The sequence below is a fragment of the Pyrus communis genome, chromosome 5, assembly GCF_041283825.1.
Source record: "Pyrus communis isolate YQ-2024b chromosome 5, ASM4128382v1, whole genome shotgun sequence".
NCBI classification, from domain to species: Eukaryota; Viridiplantae; Streptophyta; class Magnoliopsida; order Rosales; family Rosaceae; genus Pyrus; species Pyrus communis.
The window spans coordinates 15042096-15067018 of NC_142569.1; the positions used below are offsets into that span (position 1 = coordinate 15042096).

Here is a 24923-nt window from a genome sequence, read left to right on the forward strand (position 1 = left end):
TTGGTACAACTGTTAATTGGCAAGGTGCTTGAATTTTGTTAAGGATTATTTGTTAACTTGCAGGTGCGCTTGAATATGGACATTCTAGATAATGATGAGGAAGATTTTGACATATTAGCATGTGCTTGTACTCGAGCTATTGAAGCATATTATCTAAAATATGTGCATAAAACTCCATGTATGAATTTTTTCAAACAGGTAACATTTGGTTAATGAAAGTATTGCAAGCTAACTATAGTTTGAAAGGTTCAAGGAGGAAGTGATATTAGGAATGTTCTTGCATATGTTAGGACATAGTATAGAAGAAAAAAAAAAAAAAAAAAAGAATAGCTAAGAGCAATTTCAACACTCTTCGGAAATCGTTAGTAGATATTTTGGTGTTATGTTGGATATTGTATGTTAGATGGCAATAGATATTATCAAACTTATAGATTTGGAATTTAATACCACCCCATGGGGCATAAAGGTCAAAGACATCATCTCTCATATTTTTATAGGAGTGGCCAACCAACGGGGCATAAAGAGGTATTCAACCATGGACATTTTTCTCTTAGAAGCGTAATTGAGCGTACGTTTAGAGTATGAAAAAAAGGTGGGCAATTTTGAGGGATATGCTTGATTGTGTGTTCAATAAGCAAGTGAATATTGTCATTGCTACAATGGCTCTTCATAACTACAAAAGGAGGCATTCTGAATGTGATAGGCATTTTGATGACCCCGAAGACTATAGTGAAGAGAGCGATATTGATGATGATGAAGAGGAAGATCGAAATCACAACCAAGGAGGGATGGAAGCATTAAGAAATAGCATAATGATGAACGCATATTTTACTATTTATTTTCTCGCGAAAGCTACATTTTCTTGTGATATTTTGGACTTAGACGAAAGGAATTACATAGTGTTGTGCTTTTATAGTTATATTAATGAGGTGGAGGAAAATATGATGTTATAATTCCTTATTTTTAAATAAACCTAATGGTCTGTTATGATTTAAGTGTCTACCTATTTGGCTGTATAATATACTTGTGGCCTACATTCATTTTCTTTTGATTTATGTGCAGTGCATGTCACTTGTTGGAATTGGAGAAGCCTTCAGCACATGTTTATTTCATAGATCACAAGTCTATGCAATACTGAACCGACAAGTAAAAGAAAAAAACAAAAAACAAAAAAACAAAAGAAAGCTGCATATTTCCTCTCGCATTTTTCAGGGTTAGCCTTCATACGAAACCAGAATATGGTGAATCACCTACACAAAGCAATTTCAAATTCATGGGTCTTTGCGAAAAGCATAAATTTGGGATATTAGGTTGCACAATCTATTCAATTGCAGAAGAAGTTTGGTCAGCCATGGTGGATATCTATTTGGAGATGAAACTTCGATTGGAATTGTTATGTCTTTACCATTAGAGGCACCGCAATCTCTTAGAGGTCAACTAAACAGACCTTAGTTGCCACTTCGCCCAACAATGCTGAAATTCTCGCCGCACACGATCTATGAAGACAACGCAGCATGCATTGAACAACTCAAGAATATTTCTGGATGGTAGCGGCTGTAGGTGATATTTGAAGCTCCTGCGATCTTTTCCCCGTCGTTGACTTCCCGACGATGATCTATGAAGACAACGCAGCATGCATCGAATGCTCAAGAAGGGTTACAACAAAGGAGACAACAACAAGCACATTGCATCGAAGTCTTTCTTCTCACATCAACAACAAGAGCATCAGAAGGTTGAAGTCACGCAGATTCGTTCACAAGACCATCTGGCTGACTTCTTCACCAAATCACTACCGAAAGCGACGTTTCAGAAGCTTGTTCAAGGATTGGTATGCGTAAACTTTCTGAGTTGTGACATTGTTAGTTCCCTTTGAAATTATGTCAAACTCAGGGGAGTATCCTGAAGTATACTTGCTTGATCTTAATGTACTATTTTTCCCTACGATTAGAAGCATTTTTCCCACTGGGGTTTTGCTACCTGACGAGGTTTGGACGAGGCTCTCATCTTGGGTTGGTTATATCCCTAATGACGTCCTGTAGACATTTCATTTGACTTTGCATTGCTCACAAATTTTTCTTTAACTATTTTGTCCTTACTCGGATTTTTACCATAGGCTTAGAATTTTTTATGAGACTTATTTCCTTATGCATGTTCCTACCTTATTGAGACTACCGTGTTCCTAGAATCAGTGACGACGAGTCGACTTCCTCAACAACACATGATGCCGAATCTACTTGAGTATTTACACACTCGAGGTGGAGTGTTATAAACTTCTTATTTAAGTGTGATTGTGTAAATCATAGATTAGCTTTTATTGTAGTTATTCTTCCCTATTAGGACTTGTATTCCTTGGAGGAGAATGATTTCTTTCCAACCTTATTATTATATATAAAGGCATTGCGTAGGGGGAATAACACATTTAGGAGGTCAATCAATTTGTATAGCTTCCAGAAGGCTTTAAGCAACACATAGGCTTCAACTCTTCAGTGGCTTAATTTGCACCATGCAATACGAAGCATTATTAACATCTCCTTCAACTGTACAAGGAGGTCAAACATTGTGGCTTCAATAAATTAGTTGGGTTGCCATGGATATGGTTTGAAGGAAACTCATTTATAGGCTTTTTAAAAACATCAGGCATTTTCTACTCCAACATTTACAAGAACTTCGAAGTCGCAAACTTCAATAACCTATATAGCCACCATGACAACATGCAAGTATTATATCTTAACTTTACTTGCCAACAATGGTAAATGGAAACTTCTACCTTTCAACATAAGTGTCCACAGAAAAAAGCTTCAACCACTCAAGCTATGTGCTTAAGGGAAAAAGCTTCAACCACTCAAGCTAAGTGTCCAAAGGAGAAAAGTTTCAACCACTCAAGGTATGTATCCAAAGGAAAAAGCTTTAGCCACTCAAGCTATGCAGCCAAAGGAAAAAGCTTCAACCACTCAAACAACGTGGCCAAAGGAAAAAACTTCAGCCATGCTATGCGCCCAGAAGAAAAATCTTTAGCCACTGAAGCTATGTGTCTAAAGGAAAAAGTTTCAGCCACTCAAGCTATGTGCCCAAAGGAAAAAACATCAACCCTTCAAGCCATTTGTCCAAGGGAAAAAGCTTCAACCACTCAAGTTATATACACAAATGAAAAACTTCAATCAGATTTTCTTTTCTCAACAAAAAAAGAAAGAAGGAATTGGGCATAAGAAAAAAAATATATGTACTTGGGCTACATCCAAAAAAAAGAGGAAAATTTTTTTAAAGTCTATTTTCTTCATTGGCTCGGGAAATATAAGACACCTCCTTCAGTAATCCTCATCGATAGGAGATTTGGTGGACTCCTAATATATGCTAATGCACTTTAGTACTCGAAAGTTTCATGAGTACTCACCAATTTGGGTTTTGCAAGTCTCCAACCGAGAAGCTTTCCTCACTCGTGAACTTGGGGGACCACTGCTTGTTCCGTAGTTCACCACCCTCGAAACTACTAAGCACCGGTCAACCTTATACCTTCAAGGACCCACTGAAGACTTCATGTGGAGGCACCCTTGCCGAAGCACATGAGTTTTTCTCCAATCAAGAGACCAATCACAACACGACAAGCGTCAACCTAAAAATAAAACTCCTAGACTCCCACATCAATCGTGGATGGGAGCCAAAGACCCTCATCAACTATACAAGGAGACCGTTCTCGAACAATTAATTCCTAATGTCATTATTGTGCATAAACTCGTCATTAGAACTCACTAATGATGATTATGCTTAAACTTATGTCTTGTGTAAAATCTTCACTATTAATGAGGACTCCTCCACCCTCGTGGATGTAGCCCCATTTAAGGTGAACCACGTACATCTTGTGTTGCTTCCCTACCTCCATCTCTTTACATATTATCCTCACTAGGTGATGAAGCAACATTGCGATGGTTACAAACTCAACACTTTACGTCGTTCCAAAGTCTCACTGATTTTGTGCATCAACGTTTGTAAATAGTTTCTTACAAGCAATTAAGCCCGCGCGATGCCGTGAATTTTAAAACTGTGTTAAACAGGTGGAATATATTAAAATCTATTAGCATCCTTATGTTCAACAAAGAATAAAAAATAGATGTTTGTAATATATAGCAAAAGTTTTAAAACTCTTTAATTCTTCTAAGTAAATTTGACAAATACTTACAATCCAACCTTCGACCAGTTCAAGCGTATACTTTTTCTTTTCTTCTATCAAATTTGTCATGTCACCCAAGGTCATATGCAAAGCCAGCTAACTGAAAACATTTGTGTTAAGTTGTGCAAAAAGTTGAGCACGCTTTAATTGAAAAAATAATCACTAATACAATTAGGCAACAAGGGGACGAAGATAATCCTGAGGAGCTAGAAATATTTTGACTTCAACAAGAAGATATTAACAAGGTTTTACATACGTACCCAAAAGCTCCAAGGTGTGGTATCAACTCCAAAAAAAAAACAAAAAAAAAAAAAAAAAAAAAAAAAAAAAAAAAAAAAAACATCCCAAACAATAGTATAGAAATGTTTTAGTCCATCTAAAACCTTTTCTTATTTTTTTTTTTTTTTTTTTTTGTGGCCTTGTTTATTATTGTCCTTATTAACAATTACTACTATGTCGAGGCGAGTTTCTTTACAACAGGACCAAGAAAAATAATAACTTATTACAATGTGCTATTTATTTCTCAACCCAAACTAGGACCAAAACTGTTTACGGCTATAAATAAGTTATTCCTTTGTATAGAGAGGTCTTACTGTAGCATTCACAGCTCTTATAGCTTTTTATTGAATTATTGAATCTCAAAGAATACTTACATTATTGAAAGGAAATACAAATGCGGAAGGAATTGAAATACAAATACATAAAAAGGACAATTATCCACTTAAATGTTTATAATCAACAATAAATTTCTTTTAATTCCTTCAATTCTTCTTAAGCAAATTTTTGAACCAATGTGCTGAGAGTTTTGGGTGTCTTTTTAGCCCATCATTATAATCCACGTAGTTTAAACCAAATCGGACGGTGTATCCAGAATCCCATTCAAAGTCATCCAACAATGTCCATGGAAAGTATCCCTTCACTTTCGCACCATTTCTGCACACAAATACATAAATGTTCAAATGGATTAGGTCAATATAATGATTAAATAACAATAACTTAAGCAGGCTAGGCAGTATATAGCCTTAATTAATTTGTTAATAACTACTTACTTGATCGCCGCTTGAAGGTAACACAGGTGACGGTAGTGGTAGTCAATTCTATTGGTATCATGAAGAGCCTCGTCAATTGATAGTTCTGGATTATTCAACTCTGATACACCTACGTACATATTAATGCACAAAAAATTAAATTTAGTTTTTTCCTCTAAAAAAAAAAAAAAAAAAAAAAAAAAAAAAACGGGTAGTTTCATTTTACACCATTATAAATATGTGAAACTTTTGCATTTAATCAAGGCTTAAAAGTATGTATGACATACCATTCTCAGTAATATAAATGAGTGGATCATTATATTTTTCCTTTGTGTAGAGCACAAGATCGTGAATTCCTTTTGGATATACATATAACCAATCTGAAGCAGTCTGCAACACCATTTCAAGATAATACGTTACTGTTGGGGTAAAAAACTAATCCTCCAAATGCAAATAGCACAAAATGAAAAATTTGATGTATACCTGTGGACCAATAAGTACTCCATTAAGCTCAGCTGCCACAATATTTACAAACATTAGAATACAATTGGTGTAAATATTAGAATATAATTAATGTAATTAAGAAGTCAAACTAGGTCAAGAAGAACAAAGAACTTAAGCTATTGAAAGTAAGTTTCCTTTCGCACTCACTTGTAAGATCAGCTTGAGGGTCTGTTACAAAGCTTGCCTGTAGTGAATTGTTCTTCGATGTACTAGTTGCGTATCTAGCAGTATAATAATTTATTCCAAGAAAATCAAACGATCCGTTTAGCAACTTGGATTGTTCTTTTGTGAATTTTGGCAATCTTTTTCCAACAATTGATCGCATGGTGTGTGGATAGTCACCACTTGTTAACGGATCCAAAAACCTACAAAACATGAAAATTCCAAATATTAGCCTAATTATAGCATTATATATAAAGAGTAATGCTAGCTAGGTTGTATCAATGTTACAAGTCATAAGTAAACGTGTAATTGAGTTTATATATAATTTATTAAGACACTTGCCATCCAAACATAAAATCCAAAGATCGTAAGGCAGCATCTTTATCTTGCTTTGACTCCGAAGCAGGCTCAAACCAGTATGTCACCAATGTTATTCCTATCAAGCCTTTCTGAGATGCCTGCCCAAAAATATGAATTTTGGTTGAATAAATAGGAGTTATAGAAAAAGATACAACCTTTAGATTATCTTACTACTGAGAGTATTCCCTCTTGTATTACAACTCAATAATAATGATTCATATAGAATTCTCAATTAGGAGCCAATATGCTGACCCAAAAAAAAAAAGATAAAAAATAAAAAAAAGAAACTATTATTGAACCTGATATCTATTCTTGTACAATTCTACAGCTGCTCCATGAGCAAGAAGAATGTGGTGTGTCACCAAGTATGGTTCAATGCCTGAATCTCCACCGGTGCAGTTTAGATTTTGCCAAGAAGAGCAACGTCCCGGTGCTAGAGTCCCAACAGCATAACCCATGCTACTAAAAGTGTATGGCTCATTTACCGTGAACCAGTGCTTGACTCGATCACCAAATTCCTTATAACAAAGTTCTGCATAGTCTTTAAAATGATCGCTGTAGATACAAATTTATGTTACGTATATCAGTATGTATTTTATCAAATTATCAATGAGAAAATAAATTTTGTTCACTTACACAATACGAGGGCTTAAGAAACCACCATATTCATCTTCTAAAGCTTGGGGAACATCCCAATGAAAGAGTGTTACAAACGGCTTTAAACCTGTAGTACATGATCAGTAAAATCAAATTAAAAGTCTAATTGAATGATGTTCTAAAAATTCATGTAATAATTGTTTAAGGTAGGATGATTAACCATTGCGTAGGAGTTCATTGATGAGATTGTTGTAATAATCAATTCCTTTTCTGTTAACGCCACCACTTAATGTTCCATCTAATTAGAAAAAAAAAAAAAAAAAAAAAAAAAAAAAAGAGGGTTAACCAGTAGATAACTCGATCACATTACTTTAGTTAAAAGTATATAAAGAGAATAATTTTCTTGTAGGAAAAATAATTCTTATGCACAATATTGACATTGGTCCCAACCAAATATGAGGATGTGGAGCAACTTACTTGGTAATAATCTGGACCATGAAATAGATAATCTGTAAGCATCCAACTCCATATCCTTCATAATCCCCACATCTTCCTAAAATGACAAAAGTTTAAAATTAAATATTGAGGATCTCATTATATATTGTCCTTTTTATTTTATTTTTATAGAGGCTCCAATTTAATATGTTAACATGTGCCCTTCAAGTATAAAGGGTCAAGAGACAAAGTTATGAGGTTTTAGACCTTATAGCGGTGATATTGATCTATAGCGACGTCTCCGTTACTGCCATCAGCGATTTTTTCTGTAGTCATTCAAAAACATAATGGTGAAATCCATATCATGTGCAAAGTACTTTATATGTGTGCGCACTGATGATGTATATACATATATTGTACATATCACATGACCACGTACTATTCGTCTCCCAACAATGTGCATGGTTATTAGAGAGGTTGGAGTTTACTTGTCCTCACGAAGAAAAGAATGAGGTGCTATTTATACTCCTTTTGAAATGAAGTAGCTAAAGTTTTCATATTATCAATTGATTAAATCACAGACCTGGATGTTTGTGGGTGAAGGTATCCCATATGCTTGGGCCTCTTCCATCTTCTTTTACTGCACCTTCATACTGAAATATACACACATGCATATACGTAAGAGTACTACTACACACGCAAGGAAAATGTCAACATTATAATTCATGCATGGATGCTAACTGCATGTATAAAATACACCAAAAATATGGTAAATAATCCCAAAAGAAATATATAAATGTGTGTGTGTGTGTGTGTGTGTGTAAAATACATATATATACAGACCTGGTAAGCTGCGGAACCTGTGCCAAATATAAACCCTGGTTCAAAACTGCTGCGATTGAGAAATTCGCAATGAACAGGTGGATCTGTATTAGTTGCTTTGCTATTTGTCAATGCAAAGCCAATGAGTAGCAGCACACCAAAGAGCAAAGATCGTGAATATTTCATTGCCATAACTTGGGAGTTTTGATATCGATCGAGATAATTAAGTTATCTCCTCCTGGAATATTGCATGGGGTTTATATAGAGAAAGGGAGGAAGGGATATGGTGTCTACGTACTAGCTCATGAGAATAGTAAAGGGTTAAAAATTGTAAACAAAATTGACTTTGAAAGCCCTAGTTTAAAGACCAAGTCATGAGAATAGTAAAGGGTTAAAAATTGTAAACAAAATTGACTTTGAAAGCCCTAGTTTAAAGACCAAATCATGGTCTGTAGTTTAAAAGAAAGCACGTTTCATGTACCCAAAAGTTGCGTACGCACGTAAAAGAATGGATAAACCTATGAGGAATGCACATACTCTTCAAATTTTATATTGTGATACTTCATTTCCTTAATCTTTATTTGAAGATCATCTAAACAAAAATAATTATTTGAATTTGAGATCGTTTAGTCATTTAAATATATGAACCCAATCGATAGTGTTGATACTAAGTAAAAGATTTATAATGAACTATTCATTTTATTGACATATTTGGATAACTACATAGCCTTCAATTTGAACAGTTTTTTGCATATATGATATTCAAATTCAGATTAAAAAATCAATAACTTATACTATATATATGAAAATACATTATTTATAAAAACAAATTATTCCTTGAGTTGAAAAGTAAGATAATATAGACAACTGTACGATCAATCTCATTTTAATTTGCAATGATCAATCCTTGAGTTACCCTTGAGTTTTCCTGCAAAAGAAAATGTTAACTGCATTAGGAAACAAAGAGCCATTTATCTGCATGTTTATATGATGTATGTCCCAATGTTGAAGGCATAACTTTTGAAGTTGAATATGGAAGATTAGCAATTGAGACTTGTTCAAACAGTAGAAAATTACTTGAGCCAACAAAAAAACAGAAATTTATGACCACTATTCTTTACATAAGTAGTAAGCGATAAGGATGAAGAATTTAATCTTGATTTTTTCTTCTTGTTAGAGTTTTAGTATTGAATTGGTAAACCCAGTGGTTTTTTGAAATTGTCTTTCCACTCTAATTAAGAAGGCATCAAAATAGCTAGGTTCTCAAGTTGGCTATTCCTAAAGATTGTGAAAGGATTCCATTGGGGTGGTTTTTTCGAAGGTTTGGACACCCTTCAAAGTATAGTAGTTACACATTCTTCTTGCTGGTACAAGAATGAGAATAGTAAAGGGTTAAAATTTGTAAACAAAATTGGCTTTGAAAGTCCTAGTTTAAAGTCCAAGTCATGGACTGTAATTTAAAAGAAAGCACGTTTCATGTACCCAATAGTTGTCTGCGTACGTAAAAGAATGGATAATCCTTGCGTTCCACCTATGAGGAATGCACATATTCTACAAATTTTATATTGTGATCATTTAGTTTCCTAATTTTTATTTGAACATCATCTAAACAAAAAGAATTATTTCAATAAAAGATTTATAACGAACTATTCATTTTATTGATACATTTGGATGACTAAACAGTCTTCAATTTGAATAGTTTTTTGTATATATGATATTCATATTAAGATTAAGAAATTAAGAACTTATACTACAAAAATACATTATTTATAAAATTATTCCTTGAGTTGAAAAGTAAGATAATGTACACAACAGTTCGATCGATCTCATCTTAATTTGAAATAATCAATCCTTGAATACTCTTGACTTTTTTAGGGAAAGAAAATGTTTTCTGGATTCGGAAACAAAGAGTCATTTATCTGCATGTTTATATTATGCATGTCCAACTGTTGATGGGCAAAACTTTTGAAGTTGAATATGGGCGATTAGCTACAGAGACTTATTCAAACAGTAGAAAATTATTTGACCCAACAAAAAGGTAGAAATTTATGACCAGAATTCTTTACATAAGTGCATAATCGATAAGGATGAAGAATTAATTAATCTTGATCTTTTTCTTCTTGTTAGAGTTTTAATATTGAATCCGTAAACCCAGTGGTTTTGTGAAATTGTATTTCCACGCTAATTAAGAAGGCATCGAAATAGCTAGGTTCTCAAATTGGCTATTTCGCTCCTAAAGATTGTGAAAATATACCATTGGGGTGGCTTCTTCTTGGTAGTACAAGAAATTGATTAGTTGTTTCAAGAGACTGGTTTTTATTAGCTTACATCTATTTATTTTGATTTAATATTTTTCATTTATATATATTTTTACAATTCAAAAACACAAAAGTTTGACCCCTCTCTAATTTTTCTAATTTTTTTTCTTTATTTGAATTTTTGGGACTTATATTGAATTTTAGTGTGTCTCACAACCTGAAGGAATTGGGAAGGGGGGTCATTTCATTTTTGGATATAGAACGAATAGGTTCAGGATATGAGAGAATTAAGGATACCCACCAGAAAGACTAATCCAAACCATAATGATGTGCCGGAAAATTAGACCTGGCATTCGTGTCGTGTTTCTCGTGTTCGTGTCGTTTTCGTGTCATACCTGATAGCTTAACGGGTCGTGTCGTGTAATACCCGTTAAAGTAAACGGGTAATATGACCCGACCCGAAATCAACCCGTTAATATTTTCAGGTAATATGACCCGACCCGTTACCCGTTAAGAAAAATATATTTTAAATCAATAAAAATGAAAATGAAAAACATAATTTGACCCCAAAAAAATGTAAAACATAATACTAAATCAGTATATGCATACTAAATTTCGGAGTTGACCCCTTAATGAAAGTTGTAAAGCTTTTTATTACGAGTGATTACATTTTTCACACTTCTACAATAATTATTATTATTATTAATTTTATTAATTTTTCACTAAAATAAATAACATTGTTCATGAGATTTGAAGGGTTTTAAAAATATAAACGACCATGTAACCTTGCCAATGGAACTCAAAGCTTACATGTTATTCCTTTTACAAAATCCTCAATTTTCATAGATCATCATGACATAAGATTTTGTGGTATATATCCACTTTTGTAAATATTTTAAATTGATGATCAAATTAGTTCATTGTATTCATATAGGATCAAGGAGTGTAGCTGTAAAAAATCATCAAAATCAGAGTTAAAATAACCGTTAAATCGTGATTTTTCGTTTATAACCGTCGAAACATTTTGTCTCATTACTTGATCTTTGAATGTTTGTTTTTTTGCAATTTCTGGCGTATGCGATCTCGAAGCATATATAAACATGTTTGATGGTTGGATCATTGAAATTAGTTTCATATGATGCGTATCCCATCAAAACGATACATTAACTAACACTTAGAGTTTATTTATATTTTCATTAAGTATAACATAAGATTTTGTGGTATCCACTAATGTAAATATTTTAAATTGAAGATCGAATTCATTCATTGTATTCATATAGGGTCAAGGAGTGTAGCTATAAAAAATCATCAAAATCAGAGTTAAAATAACTGTTAAATCGTGATTTTTCATTTATAACCGTCGAAAAGTTTTGTCTCATTACTTGATCTCTGAATGTTTGTTTTTTGCAATTTTTGGCGTATGCGATCTCGAAGCATATATAAATAAGTTTGACGGTTGGATCGTTGAAATTAGTTTTGTAGGATGCATATTCCATCAAAACGATAAATTCACTAACATTTAAGAGTTTATTTATACTTTCATCAAGTATAACATAAGATTTTGTGGTATCCACTAGTGTAAATATTTCAAATTGAAGATCGAATTCATTCATTGTATTCATATAGGGTCAAGAAGTGTAGCTGTAAAAAATCATCAAAATCAAAGTTAAAATAACCGTTAAATCGTGATTTTTCGTTTATAACGGTTGAAAAGTTTTGTCTCTTTACTTGATCTCTGAATGTTTGTTTTTTGCAATTTTTGGCTTATGCGATCTCGAAGCATATATCAACAAGTTTGACGGTTGGATCGTTGAAATTAGTTTCGTAGGATGCGTATCCGATCAAAACAATAGATTCACTAACACTTAAGAATTTGTTTATACTTTCATCAAGTATAACATAAGATTTTGTGGTATCTACTAGTGTAAATATTTTAAATTGAAGATCGAATTCATTCATTATATTCATATAGGGTCAAAGAGTATAGCTGTAAAAAATCATCAAAATCAAAGTTAAAACAACCGTTAAATCGTGATTTTTGGTTTATAACCGTCGAAAAGTTTTGTCTCGTTTCTTGATCTCTGAATATTTTTTTTTTGTCAATTTTGGTGTATGCGATCTCGAAGCATATATAAACAAGTTTGACGGTTGGATCATTGAAATTTGTTTCATAGGATGCGTATCCCATCAAAACGATACATTAACTAACACTTGAGAGTTTATTTATATTTTCATCAAGTATAACATAAGATTTTGTGGTATCCACTAGTATAAATATTTTAAATTGAATATCGAATTCATTCATTGTATTCATATAGGGTCAAGGAGTGTAGCTGTAAAAAATCATCAAAATTAGAGTTAAAATAACCGTTAAATCATGATTTTTCGTTTATAACCGTTGAAAAGTTTTGTCTAGTTACTTGATCTCTACATGTTTGTTTTTTGCAATTTTTGGCGTATGCGATCTCGAAGCATATATAAACAACTTTGACGGTTAGATCATTGAAATTAGTTTTGTAGGATGCGTATCCCATCAAAACGATAGATTCACTAACACTTAAGAGTTTATTTATACTTTCATTAAGTATAACATAAGATTTTGTGGTGTCCATTAGTATAAATATTTTAAATTGAAGATCGAATTCATTCATTGTATTCATACAGGGTCAAGGAGTGAAACTGTAAAAAATCATCAAAATCGGAGTTAAAATAACCGTTAAATCGTGATTTTTCGTTTATAACCGTCAAAATTTTTTGTCTCGTTACTTGATCTTTGAATGTTTGTTTTTTGCAATTTTTGGTGTATGCGATATCGAAGCATATATAAACAAGTTTGACGGTTGGATCGTTGAAATTAGTTTTGTAAGATGCGTATCCCATCAAAATGATAAATTCACTAACACTTGAGAGTTTATTTATACTTTTATCAAGTATAACATGTGACATCCCGTCCCAAAATTCATATTAACGTACGTGTGAAATTACGAATTTGCCCCTAGTTCGTTTTCGTCATGTTTTTGGTTACTTGGTGTGGTGTTGGCATGTGTTGGGCCACACACACACACTGTCACTCCCACTCTCACTGTCTTTCTCTCTCTCTTTCTCCCGAGTTCCCTTTCTTCCCATTTCCCTTCCCCTCTCACTATTCACGTACGGACACACCCACAAGCACCCTAAACCTTAGCAGATCGAGGGAACCAAGGACACTGTCGAACTCGTGAGGTAGAGAGGAGCACGATCGTACCATTTTCAGGTGAGAATCCTAACGTTTTCACGTCGATTCGAGGTGGTCCGATTTGAGTACTGTTCATGCAAATTTAATCTAGCACATTTTTGGGATTTCTAAGCTCGTAGGTAGCTTGGTGGTGTCACGAGGAGCTTAGGAGTACTTCGTTGGACGAATTTGGACGTCGGAATAGCTTGGTTCGAAGTTGGCCGGTTTTTGGAGTTTGGAGACAGGTATGATCGAGTGGTTTTTAGCCTTTAAAAGTAGTATATCGTGATTCTACTAGTCCTAAGCTTCATTTTGGTTCAAGAAACGTGAAAAATGGTGTAGAAACGAGTGAGAAAACGAAGTTTGAAGTTTTTCCAGTTTTCCGGCGCCGACGACGGCGCCGGAGCCTCGCCGGAGGTTCGCCGGAGAAGGTGACGGAATATTCCGTCAAGTCTGACGGAATATTCCTGACGTCGTTAACGGAATCTGTCAAAACTGACGGAATATTCCTAACGGCGTCAGTTGACGCCGTCAGCGTGCCAGGCACGTGCCTGCGCGTGGCCGGCGCGTGTGGCCGTGCCTTGGCCGGCGCGTGGGGGCGCGTGCGGCGGAGGAAATTTTTTCTAAAAATATGGTTGTGATCCTGAGGTTGTGTAGAGCACGTTGGTATATTCATTTGTCCAATTTGAGCAATGTATGAGAAGTTATTACGAGAAGTTGGTTATGTGCTTTAAAATTGACGTTTTTATAGTTATTTCGCATATAGGTGATACGTATCCCGAGGACGAGCGTGGTCACTCGAGGCAGGGGGCTACGACCCTTCCACATATCAGTGAGTGGGCTTTTGGTTTTCCGTATATACCTATATACTATATTTTCCCAGAAATTGAATAAATGTTAATTGTTTTATGCCATGCACTATATTATTATCGTTTGAGCATCATTGCATACATTAGTAGTGGTATACATATACATATACATATTTGGTGTTGTGGACGCGCAGGTAAGTGCCAGGTAAGTGGTATTCATGTTTATATTCAGTAGCAGTTTGAGATGCTTAGAGAGCTCATAACCTGCACCCCCGGTGTTAGTGCTCCCGCCCAGAGTAGGGCACAGTCCTTCACGTGATGTTCACCTCCCACACCACACGCTCAGCTTCGATCCAAGTTAGGTGCACAGTCCTGTCGTACAGACCACATTAGGTGGTTCCGACTCGTAGGTGACCCGCGATTATTCGCACAGCCTTCACGTGATCGTAGCACTAGAGCGTACATATATGTTACACCCAGGCCTGTCGTACAGACCACTTTAGGTGGTTCCGACTCGTGGGCAGGTTCAGTTATTGAGTTTGAGATTTGAGCTCTATATGCAGCCGTACAGGTCACGTTAGGTGACTCCGACTGCCAAATTATATGTTATGATCATGATTTATACCTGAGCACTTGCATATCATTATGAGATTTCGGCATGGCATATTATTGAGCACATGGCATATATTTGAGCATGATTGACATACCTATATACATACGTATATATGTTTATTTTCTGGGAAGTATACAGGTTTTACGGCGAGGGGTTAGAAAGTATTTCTATAAATGGCTTTCGAAAGATTTGTTTTTGCCCACTCACGCTTTTGTTTTGCGCCCCTCCAGGTTCTAGTTGCTTAGCAGTTTCGGTGGTTTCCTAGAGGGCGTTCCCGGCATTTCTGACAAACACTCACCATTGTAGGGTCACCTTCGGGTGTACTATCGTCGAGTTTTTTCTTTGGACTGCTGTAGTCTTGCTCTGAATTCGTGTTTCACTTACTCTAGCACTTGTTTTAGTACTTTGTATGCTAGTTTTTAAATTATTCATACTTTATATTACTACTTTATTAGCTTCCGCACGTGCACATGGCTACGTCACCTCCGTGTGATGGCCAGCACGCCCTGATCTCGGGGTGTGTCATAACATAAGATTTTGTGGTATCCACCAATGTAAATATTTTAAATTGAAGATCGAATTCATTCATTATATTCATATAGGGTCAAAGAGTATAGCTGTAAAAAATCATCAAAATCAGAGTTAAAACAACCGTTAAATCGTGATTTTTCGTTTATAACCGTTGAAAAGTTTTGTCTCGTTTCTTGATCTCTAAATATTTTTTTTTTGTAAATTTTGGTGTATGCGATCTCGAAGCATATATAAACAAGTTTGATGGTTGGATCATTGAAATTTGTTTCATAGGATGCGTATCCCATCAAAACGATACATTAACTAACACTTAGAGTTTCTATGGGTTAAATATTAGGCGGGAAATGGATGGATATAGGCTGCAAAATTTCCCAAACATTAGGCGGGAAATGGATGAAACTCTTGAAATATTAGGCGGGAAATTAATTATTATAATTTTTTTATGTGTTTGGTATTTTTATATTACTTGATATTTTTATTTTTAATGTGTTTTATGATTTTTAATCTCAATCTTTGCCTATAATATACTATAAAAATAAATAAATAAATAAAACTTAAAATTTAAAGTTTATATAGAATAATAATTAATAAACAATATATACATATTCATTATATCTATTGCATTTTATAATAAGTTTTTTTTAGTAGTTTAAAAAATTAAAATCATCAAAATAGCATTTTCTTATCGTGTCGAAACAGGTTACCCGCGTGTTACTCTCGTATAAACCTGTTAAGGACCTGTTATTAACGGGTTATTATCGTGTGACCCGATAATGACCCGATTAGTTATCATGTTGACCCGAAACCCATTATTTTCGTGTCGTTTACGTGTCGTGTTAACGGGTCGTGTAAGAAATTGCCAGGTCTACGGAAAATAGAACATTGTTACCTGATCAACCCTCAGGAGAAGCAAATGCAACATCAACACTAATCAGTAAGATTAAAGAAGTAGCAATTAATGCAAAAACAGCCAATAGGGAAGCAATATTCATGTTCGTAATCCTCCAATCTACCAACAAAAGAATTATACCATTTGATCCCTTTATCAACCAAAAAATTGTACACCTTATATACTTCTTTTGGGCTACCCTCTCAACAACTAAGAGATCCATTCGAGGAACAAAGGGACTAGTTGAAGTATGGATTCTCCCAATATTGGGAGGATTCGTACTTCAATTGAGATGATAACAAATCATTTTACCTTTTTAGTTGGAACATTAGGCAGTTCTCGAAAAAAGATAGCGAAAAATATTATTTCTAGAGTTGAGACTAAAAGGAATGTATGAACCAATGCTTCCATAGATTCGATCGTGGTTTACAGTTATAGGTTCCATACCTGTTTATTTGGGATCGTCTCCCGGATAAATAAAGAACAAGAGTTAAAGAAAAGGCAGTGATTCAAATCAAGATTTATTTGGTACCCCATCTAAAAATCACAAAAAAATAAAATAAAAATGAAAAGTAACAAGTAACAACGCATATTGTATCAGACTACTTGTCTTCTTGTAGTTGGATCTCCAAGTTTTTGGAATGCTCCAAATTCCAGTTGAGCATCTAAATCTGGAGCAATACCAACAAAAACATCTCGAAACAAGGTTCTAGCTCCATGCCAAATGGATTTATTTTTTGTCCCATAATCCCCCATGACTATATATATCGTGAAACATGTCATCTGTTTGTATTTTTTTTTTTTTTTTCAGTCATTCGTTTTTTTTTTTTTTTTTTTTTTTTAAGCATAACATAATATAGCATATTTGTATTTTTTTTTATAATATAAGATATTCTTCCTTTAAGCATCCTCAGCTCTAATTAATTATAGATTTCCTTTGATCTATTTCTTCCACTTCATCGAAAGATATATCTTTCAATACAATAGTTATATGACAAGTGGATTTACCTTTGTCTAGTGTACTACCACCAGATATTATGGAGGAATCCACGGAAGATGTTTGTTTACAATCTAAAACTGTTGGACCAAATGATGAGGAGAAGAATGAGACTATTCAATACATAAGAAAAGATGATAAGAAGGGAAAAAAGAGAGTAGCTGACTAGGGCGAATTGAGAAGAAATAAGTCTGATAATACAGGAAAAAAGTTTGGTCGAGATGACATGTCATATATGACAACTAAAATACATAAAAACAAATATAGATGTGTACTTGATGTCATAAATGCTAATTATATTATATATTTACCCGCTTAACTTTCTGTTTGCAGGAATCAATAACAAATTTTAATGTCTTTTCACAAGACGAATGAGGCAAACAATATGAAAATTGAGCAAGACTTTCTTTTTGTAGATTTTTCGCAAATGGAAAATTGGAGGTGCGGAGAATGCACATGATATTTTGGCATTGTGCAACACGAGGAAAAAATTGGAAGGATTTTTTTGTTTTGTTTTTGTGGCAAATTTTGTGCACTCTAGAAATTTGAAGTGGAGGTTGCACCATTTTCTTTTTGAATTGTGCTATCTTAAGTTAAAATAACTTGTAGTTGTGTTCATATATTATTAGAAAAATGGAGACAAGACTCTTATTGATTATTAATTCATCTTCTTTATGTTAAACTACAAAATGACGTACACACATAGCATAAGAATAAAACCTAACAATCTGTTTGGATGAAAATAATTTATATTACTAAAGAATTTTAAAATGATGGAAATTGAAATGACAAAATTTTATTATCTAGAACTTGTGAATTTGCTTGTTTGATTAACCTAAAAGAACAATAGAATTGAATACAAAATTTATTATTTTTAAACTCTTATTTATAGAAATATGAAAATAACATCTATTTACATGAAACTAAATTTAGGAATTGAAGGTACCAAATTCTAAGGTTTTTTTTTCCATGCCAAAATTCTAAATTTATGTCCTCCTCTAAACATAAGGCTGGCTTGGGATTGCTTAATTTTTTTTAAAAAAAAAGTTGGAACCATAAATTGTGTTTGGTTAGAAAAAAAGAGTTTTTTTTTTTTTTTTTTTTTTTTATTTTATTTTTTTTCCCTTCAATTGTGGATCAAAAACAATAGAAAGCAAAATCAGGTTAGACTCTAAAAGAGCACTTTTTTTTCATAGAAGCGCGTAAAAATTGTCAATTAATGAAACATTTATGCTGACAATACTATCCTTTTCTCCTATGCTTCGTTCAATTTCCACCTTTCCCTATTTCTCTCGTGCTCTCTCCTCTCCCTCTCATCTGGTTCGGGCATAGACCCATCTATCCTCTTCATCTCCTCCGGTTCAAGCACTCTTCACCAACAACAGGTGAGTTTTCTTTCGTTTCAATTTCTAATTTGCTTATTTTGACAATTTATTGTTGGAATATTGAAATATTGAACTGATTCAACTATAAGTCATTTTCTTCATTTTTTTGCAATTGATTTTTGTTCCAAAATGATTGAAATTTGCTGATTAATTTGGTTAAATTCTATTTTTAATTAATTTATGGGACTTGAGGTGGATTAATTTCTTTGGTTAATTTGGTTAGAATCGTTTTTTCCCGTATAATTAGTTGATTAGTTGTAATTTAGTTCGGTGATTAGTTTTTGGATGATACTGGAAGATTTGATTGCTGTTAAATTAAATTTACACAGACATGGATACTCTTTTTCACGTGGTATCAGCCAAAACATGTCTGCAACATAAATTTACACCGGCATGTGGATAGTGAGCTTTTCAAAAGTAGTTTTTTTATTTGGACCAAAAGATAAAAAAAATAGTATGAGTCGCATGAAATGGAAGATTGCAGAATCATAGTAAGCATATGATTTTGAGCAGGCAATGAACATCTCAGAGCCTTATCTCTGGCTCATAATTACAATTATGTTATGTAAGTCTTGATGATGTTGTGGTTTTTTTTGCTTTATTGCGTGACTTGTTGTGGTCTCCATTCCAGATCCATATACATCATATAGCTTCTGATGTTGTTGTGGTCTCCATTGAACTTTGTGTCTTGTTTTGCTCTATCAATAAAATTCAAAGTTTTTTAGCCATTTTCATTAGTTTTCCTTTAATATTATATATATAAGGATGGCAAAAAAGGTGGGAACTTCAGCAAGAGCTCCACATGGTACATGCAATGATCATAATATATCCGTATTCAGTGAGGTGTGCATCAAGGATGTTGAGTTCGGACGTCGTCTTGGCCCTCACTTTAACAAAGAAAGATCGGCAAATTTGATAGAAAACTTTAGGAAAGAAACAGGAAATTCTTATAGTAAAGCGCAATTGAAAAATAAGTGAGATAGACTAAAAAAGGATTGGTAGTTGTGCAAAAAACTAATTGGGATAGAAACTGGCCTAGAGTGGAATCCAAGCAAGGGAACAGTGGATGCCTTTGATGAATGGTGGAATAATAAGATTCAGGTATGTGCACTTTGTATCAGTTATGATGTTATTCTAGTTATAGTAATCATAAACTACATAATAACAACATTCTTTTTTATTTGTAGATAAATCCTGAATATGGAAGATTGCAGAAAGGCATCACTCTTGAGTTCGAGGAAAAGTTGGAAAAGTTCTCTTCACCCCAACATGGTTGATGTACATAGTTTCACATTGTCTCTGAATAAAATTTAACTGACTAGGTGAATTCTTATCATCTCCTTGTGAAGATCCAACCTTTGTTGTTTCTTATTCTAACCTTTCCGCTACCTGCTGTAGTTCCTTAATTTCTGTCACAAAAGCTCACCCAGTCTTTCTTCTTCAGGAGTTTCTTCCTGATGTGCATCCAGTTAACTAGATTCGGCTTCTGTTCCTATGATTTGATGACATTCCGATAGCATTGGCGACACAGCAAAGTTAGAGGAAGCTAGAACCTCAGTTGTTACCTCCAGAGGATGCATGAGAAAGGAAGTGTGTGATTTTCGTCATTGGTGCATGCTGCCCCAAGTCATAAACTGGCCTCTACTCAACTGTGAGACCTCCATCAGTCCATTGAATACCACAGATCGGCATCTACTCGATTATTACGCCTCCATTGGCCCTTACGTGCTTCATATTCGATACTTTTGTACTTGGGTACTCCACTCTGCCTGTATCTGTGAACCGATCCATATTTTTAGCAATGTATAAATATAAAATAGTAGTGAAAAACACTTCAAAAATCAATGTATAATACAAAATCACTCGGCCGTCAACTATGTTCAGCAACGGTGTTTTAATTTTTATTGTGAGAGTTTTGAGCAACTTATTTGTGATGAGAAAAATAAGACGGGGTTTTATCACAAATTATCTCTTTATGTTTTGCTAACTCAACAGTTTGGTGATTTAGATTTTGGATTCTTAAATACTCCATGTGGCATTATGTAATTGGTCTTGTGGGTCAACTATATATTATGAAAATTTTATTTGTCAACTATACTATATAGAGGATAAAATAACTACAATGTTCTTGATACTTTAAAAGGTTTAAATATAACTTTAATAACTAAGGGCGGCATTATAATTCTAGTTTACCCATTCCCTCCCTGTCACCAGAAATTCTGGTTTGTACCGCACCTAAGACCTTCTCTTTTTTTACGAGAACAACTTGTATGACACAAATTCATCGCTACAATGTTACGTCTCATGCCAATAATATAAGAACATGTGAAAAAAAAAACTAACACATGTTCTTACGTTATTGACACGAAACGCTACGTGAAGGTGAACTGTTGCCATGCAAGTCCTTCTCTTCCTTCGCACCCTAATTTTCCTGTAGAAACTATCTCACATGCATAGCGTGTAGCCTCACTCTAGTATTTGATGGTATGGAAATAATGATTTGAAGTTGAGCGCATGTTCTTTTTTTATTCTTTATGTGTTGGTAAAGATGAAAAGCGAATTGAAAATATAATTCTTTTTCTCTCCTATCCATTCTTAGTAAGTAAAAAAAATTTCTTGACAAACGATAGGATAATTTGTTATAATTATTTAAATTACAGAGAGAGGAATTTGAACACGAAAACTTGAGTGCAAAGAAAAATCATTTAAGTAACAGAGTTACAAGCCACTTGCGATAAGTAAACATTGTTCGGTTATTCCTTCCTGCACAAAATCTCCAGGCAGGAAAAGTAAACAAAATTAAGGCCAATAAAAACTCTATACAAGAGCTCTCCCACCACCACCACCTTCATGCGCACGCAATGTGCTTGCAGAGGAAGATTTTTTCTTTTTTTCTTTTTTTAAAAAAAAAAGTAAATATTGTGGGCTAGTGGGGTTTGAACTGTACGGATAGGAACTAGAATAACTGTCTATAACTGCCAATTCAGAGATGAGTCCAAAGTAACCGCCCTTTGTTGCCCTACAAATTCTGAACCCACTCCCGACTGTTGAACTTTTTTCCTCTTCCCCCATTTTCTTGTCTCTTCTTCCACCAAATCCACTCATCTTTTACAAGAAAACAGCACATTCCTCAATGAACAACTCCCCCGACATCGATTTCCGATTCCCCATATCCCCTCCAACCCACCAAGACGCCGTCGTTCCGGCCGCCCCCGCCACCACCATTGCCTACGCGGTTTCTTCTTCTTCCACTTGTTTCACTGCAGAAGATAAAACCCACCACAATCCCAGAAAGAAACGCTCCAAGCTGATCAGGCTCGACAACCAGGCTGCTCCGAACAAGGTTTTGAGGCCTAAGCATGCGAAAAAACCAGACCCATCTGCCCCAAAGATCACGAAACCCTGCACTGAGTGCGGCAAGACGTTCTGGTCATGGAAGGCTTTGTTCGGTCACATGCGGTGCCACCCCGAGCGCCAGTGGAGGGGCATTGACCCACCACCGAATCTGCGGCTGCCCGCTTCACCCAACATCACGTTGAGCGAGTTGGGATTGGCCATGGGTGAAGAGGACCACGAGGCCGCCTCGAGTTTGCTAATGCTTTCCAGTGGGATTACTTCTGGGACAAGTAATGAGATCATCGTTACTACCACCGCTACTCAGAGTGTGAGTAATACTAGTAATCTCCAAGGTATACAGGAGGTGTTTGATGGTGGTAATAGTAACAATAGTGGTAGGTTTGAGTGCTCGAGTTGTAAGAAAGTGTTTGCGTCCCACCAGGCGTTGGGGGGCCACAGGGCAAGCCACAAGAATGTGAAGGGCTGTTTTGCAATTACAAGGAGTGATGGAGAGGTTGATCAGGATCATCATCACCACAATGAACATGGTCATGGTGATGGTGATGATGATGTGATGGATGAGGATCACATGGAGTTGGTGGGATCATCAGCAGGGCACAAGTGCAGTGTTTGTTGGAGGGTATTTTCAAGTGGGCAGGCATTGGGAGGGCACATGAGGTGTCACTGGGAAAAAGGGGAGGAGACCCAGTTAGAGTTAGGGTTAGGGTTCAACCTGCAGCAGCCTTATGGAACTTCAAGGGAATTATTATTAGGTCAAAATTCTGCTGGTGGTAGTGGTGGGCTGGACTTGAATTTGCCTTCTGCTGCTGCTTCTACTTCTCACACTGCAGATGATCAGTACTACTCCTCTTCGTACTCTTCTTCTGGACTCACTTTGGATTTAAGGTTGGGTCTTTGAATGAATCTGAATTAGTGTATATGTATATGTATATGTGTGTCTTGGAACATAATTAGGTGATTTATTTTGTAACAATTGATATTTGACTTGGAAGATATATATATATATATATATATATATATATATATATATATATATGTGTATTGTAGTTAAAGTACTTGTTATTGGCTCCTCAATTGGGAGATTATATATAAATTAATATTGTGGTTTACAGAATACCTGTAAAGACAGCTTTATATTTATACGCATAAATTACAAATTATCTGAGTTTGGTTTGTATTAATGCTTGTTATTCTGTTCAACTTTCAACTTCAACTTTGCACCTTCTTGCTAGTTTGGTTTGTCATTTGCTTTGTGTTGTCCACTGAACTACAGATCAACTCTGGGATTGAGTTACAAGCCATGTTGTTTATAATTTCAGTAGTTAGACCTAATTTCTGAGCGGCAACCGGATCGATTTGTAGCTACAAGCTGTCTTAGACAAAAACAACCAAGCATTATCCCTCTAAGTGGAGTCACTGTATGAACCCTAAAATGCACTCAGTTTTGCACCAAATCTTCCGTTAGCTCCAAGTATTTCATATCTTTTCTTAGTCTCTTTCAAAGGCTTCCTAGGTCTTCATTTACCCTTTTTGCCATGACTCTCTGTCTCATAATTGCATCTTCTAACTGGAGCATATGTAGGTCTTCCTCTACAAGCTGTCTAATACAAGGAAGTCTAGTCTGAAAATCAGAAGTTCAGACGTTAGGGCTATTGAATCAAATTGGCAATTGTGTTCCATTCCAAGAGCTAAGATTGTTTGGAAGCAATTATTAATTGGTGTTTTTGAGTTAGGTCTTCTTTGGAACTGGAATACGTAGCAAACTGATTAAACCATGAACTCAAACCAATGGATCCAGAATAGGGTATTTAGCCCAAATGTTTTTTATTTTTTAATTTGTTTTATTCACTTCCCTTATTCCTAAGTTTCCCAATTTTTTACTTCACTTATTACTAAAATTTCCTAATTTTTATTTCCCCCATATACCTGGTAAGTAAACATGTCAAATGAGAGATAATTTGAGTCGGTTCCTAACTATGTTTCTTTTTCAATAACGCAAATGTTGCCACATCGTCATGTACTTTCCACAATGAAAATTCCACCTAGACTGACACTAATAAACATATATTTAATTATGAAGTCAAAGTATCAATAACATCAATAATACGGACCACATCTCAGTAATCAATAACATAAAAAATGCCACGCAATTAGGCAGGATGACCCAAGATTCTCTTGCAAAGGTGAATAATAACTATATTTTTAATGACACTCAAATGTATGATTTACACTCAAATGTATGATTTAATCATACAACTATGTTATAAAATGCGGACTTCAAATTGATAAAAAGGAGGCTTCTAAACATGTATGGGAAATTTGAAAAAAAACCTAAATTTGAATTCTATATAAAATTATAGCCACATTTTTAAGTTTATGATAACTATAACAAAAAATTGAAATGAAAGTACCAATATGACCTTAATGACTAAAAATTTCCTCATTTTGCCAGCTATATGATACATACATGCTCCATGATGTGCATCTGGAAACAAGGTTTGCACAGCTTTACAATGCTTCCATGCCGATTAGATACAAACACCAAGTCTGTTAAATCTCCAATGACACCCTTTCGATTTTGTAATTAACCATGTTCATGAAGCATCATTTTCTAAGTCACCCACGCCAAATACCAAGAGATATATTTAATTTTTTCCATCGTGGTATGCAACGACAAATAAGGTGCCAAAATATTTACCCTTTTAAATGACCCATCAACTGGGGAAGTTTTTAATTATTAAAGGATTATCATAAGCTTAAAAAGATGACTATAATTCTACATGTATTGAACCACACA

At 34.7% G+C, this 24923-nt stretch overlaps 2 protein-coding genes and 1 long non-coding RNA gene across 5 annotated transcripts; 2 read left to right on the plus strand and 1 right to left on the minus strand.

The window, feature by feature from the left end:
* Nucleotides 1-4750: 4750 nt before the first annotated feature.
* On the minus strand, nucleotides 4751-8284 carry LOC137725948 (beta-glucosidase 12-like). Its single transcript, XM_068464793.2, has 13 exons — nucleotides 8095-8284; nucleotides 7835-7904; nucleotides 7519-7577; nucleotides 7294-7369; nucleotides 7037-7114; nucleotides 6856-6943; nucleotides 6519-6774; nucleotides 6202-6317; nucleotides 5845-6062; nucleotides 5677-5708; nucleotides 5481-5583; nucleotides 5215-5323; nucleotides 4751-5098 (listed from the first exon to the last, which is right to left on the minus strand). The coding sequence occupies exons 1-13, from the start codon at nucleotides 8263-8265 to the stop codon at nucleotides 4927-4929; spliced, it is 1548 nt and encodes a 515-aa protein (XP_068320894.1). The 5' UTR covers nucleotides 8266-8284; the 3' UTR covers nucleotides 4751-4926.
* A 10209-nt stretch (nucleotides 8285-18493) lies between these two features.
* Nucleotides 18494-20692, plus strand: LOC137726690 (uncharacterized). 2 transcript variants are annotated; one of them, XR_011067659.2, is made up of 3 exons: nucleotides 18503-18769; nucleotides 19534-19870; nucleotides 19957-20692. It is a non-coding gene; the product is annotated as an uncharacterized LOC137726690 (long non-coding RNA). The 2 variants fall into 2 exon arrangements; XR_011067658.2 differs by having other exon boundaries at nucleotides 18494-19870.
* A 1039-nt stretch (nucleotides 20693-21731) lies between these two features.
* LOC137724425 (zinc finger protein ZAT3-like) lies at nucleotides 21732-23076 on the plus strand. 2 transcript variants are annotated; one of them, XM_088693272.1, is made up of 2 exons: nucleotides 21732-22819; nucleotides 22865-23076. In XM_088693272.1, exons 1-2 carry the CDS (start codon nucleotides 21903-21905, stop codon nucleotides 23022-23024), a joined length of 1077 nt encoding a protein of 358 aa, XP_088549398.1. In that variant the 5' UTR covers nucleotides 21732-21902; the 3' UTR covers nucleotides 23025-23076. The 2 variants fall into 2 exon arrangements, with proteins under 2 accessions (XP_088549398.1, XP_068319268.2); XM_068463167.2 differs by having other exon boundaries at nucleotides 21732-23076.
* Nucleotides 23077-24923: the final 1847 nt, after the last annotated feature.

What these genes read in the sequence shown, in the direction of transcription:
- LOC137725948 (XM_068464793.2), bottom strand. Translation starts at nt 8,265, where the DNA reads ATGGCAATGAAATATTCACGATCTTTGCTCTTTGGTGTGCTGCTACTC. An exon ending in CTTCACCCACAAACATCCAG is followed by an intron (nt 7,578 to 7,834) that starts GTCTGTGATTTA and finishes GAATGACTACAG; the next exon opens with AAAAAATCGCTGATGGCAGT. An exon ending in TTGGATTTTATGTTTGGATG is followed by an intron (nt 6,063 to 6,201) that starts GCAAGTGTCTTA and finishes CATGTTTTGTAG; the next exon opens with GTTTTTGGATCCGTTAACAA.
- LOC137724425 (XM_068463167.2), top strand. Translation starts at nt 21,903, where the DNA reads ATGAACAACTCCCCCGACATCGATTTCCGATTCCCCATATCCCCTCCA.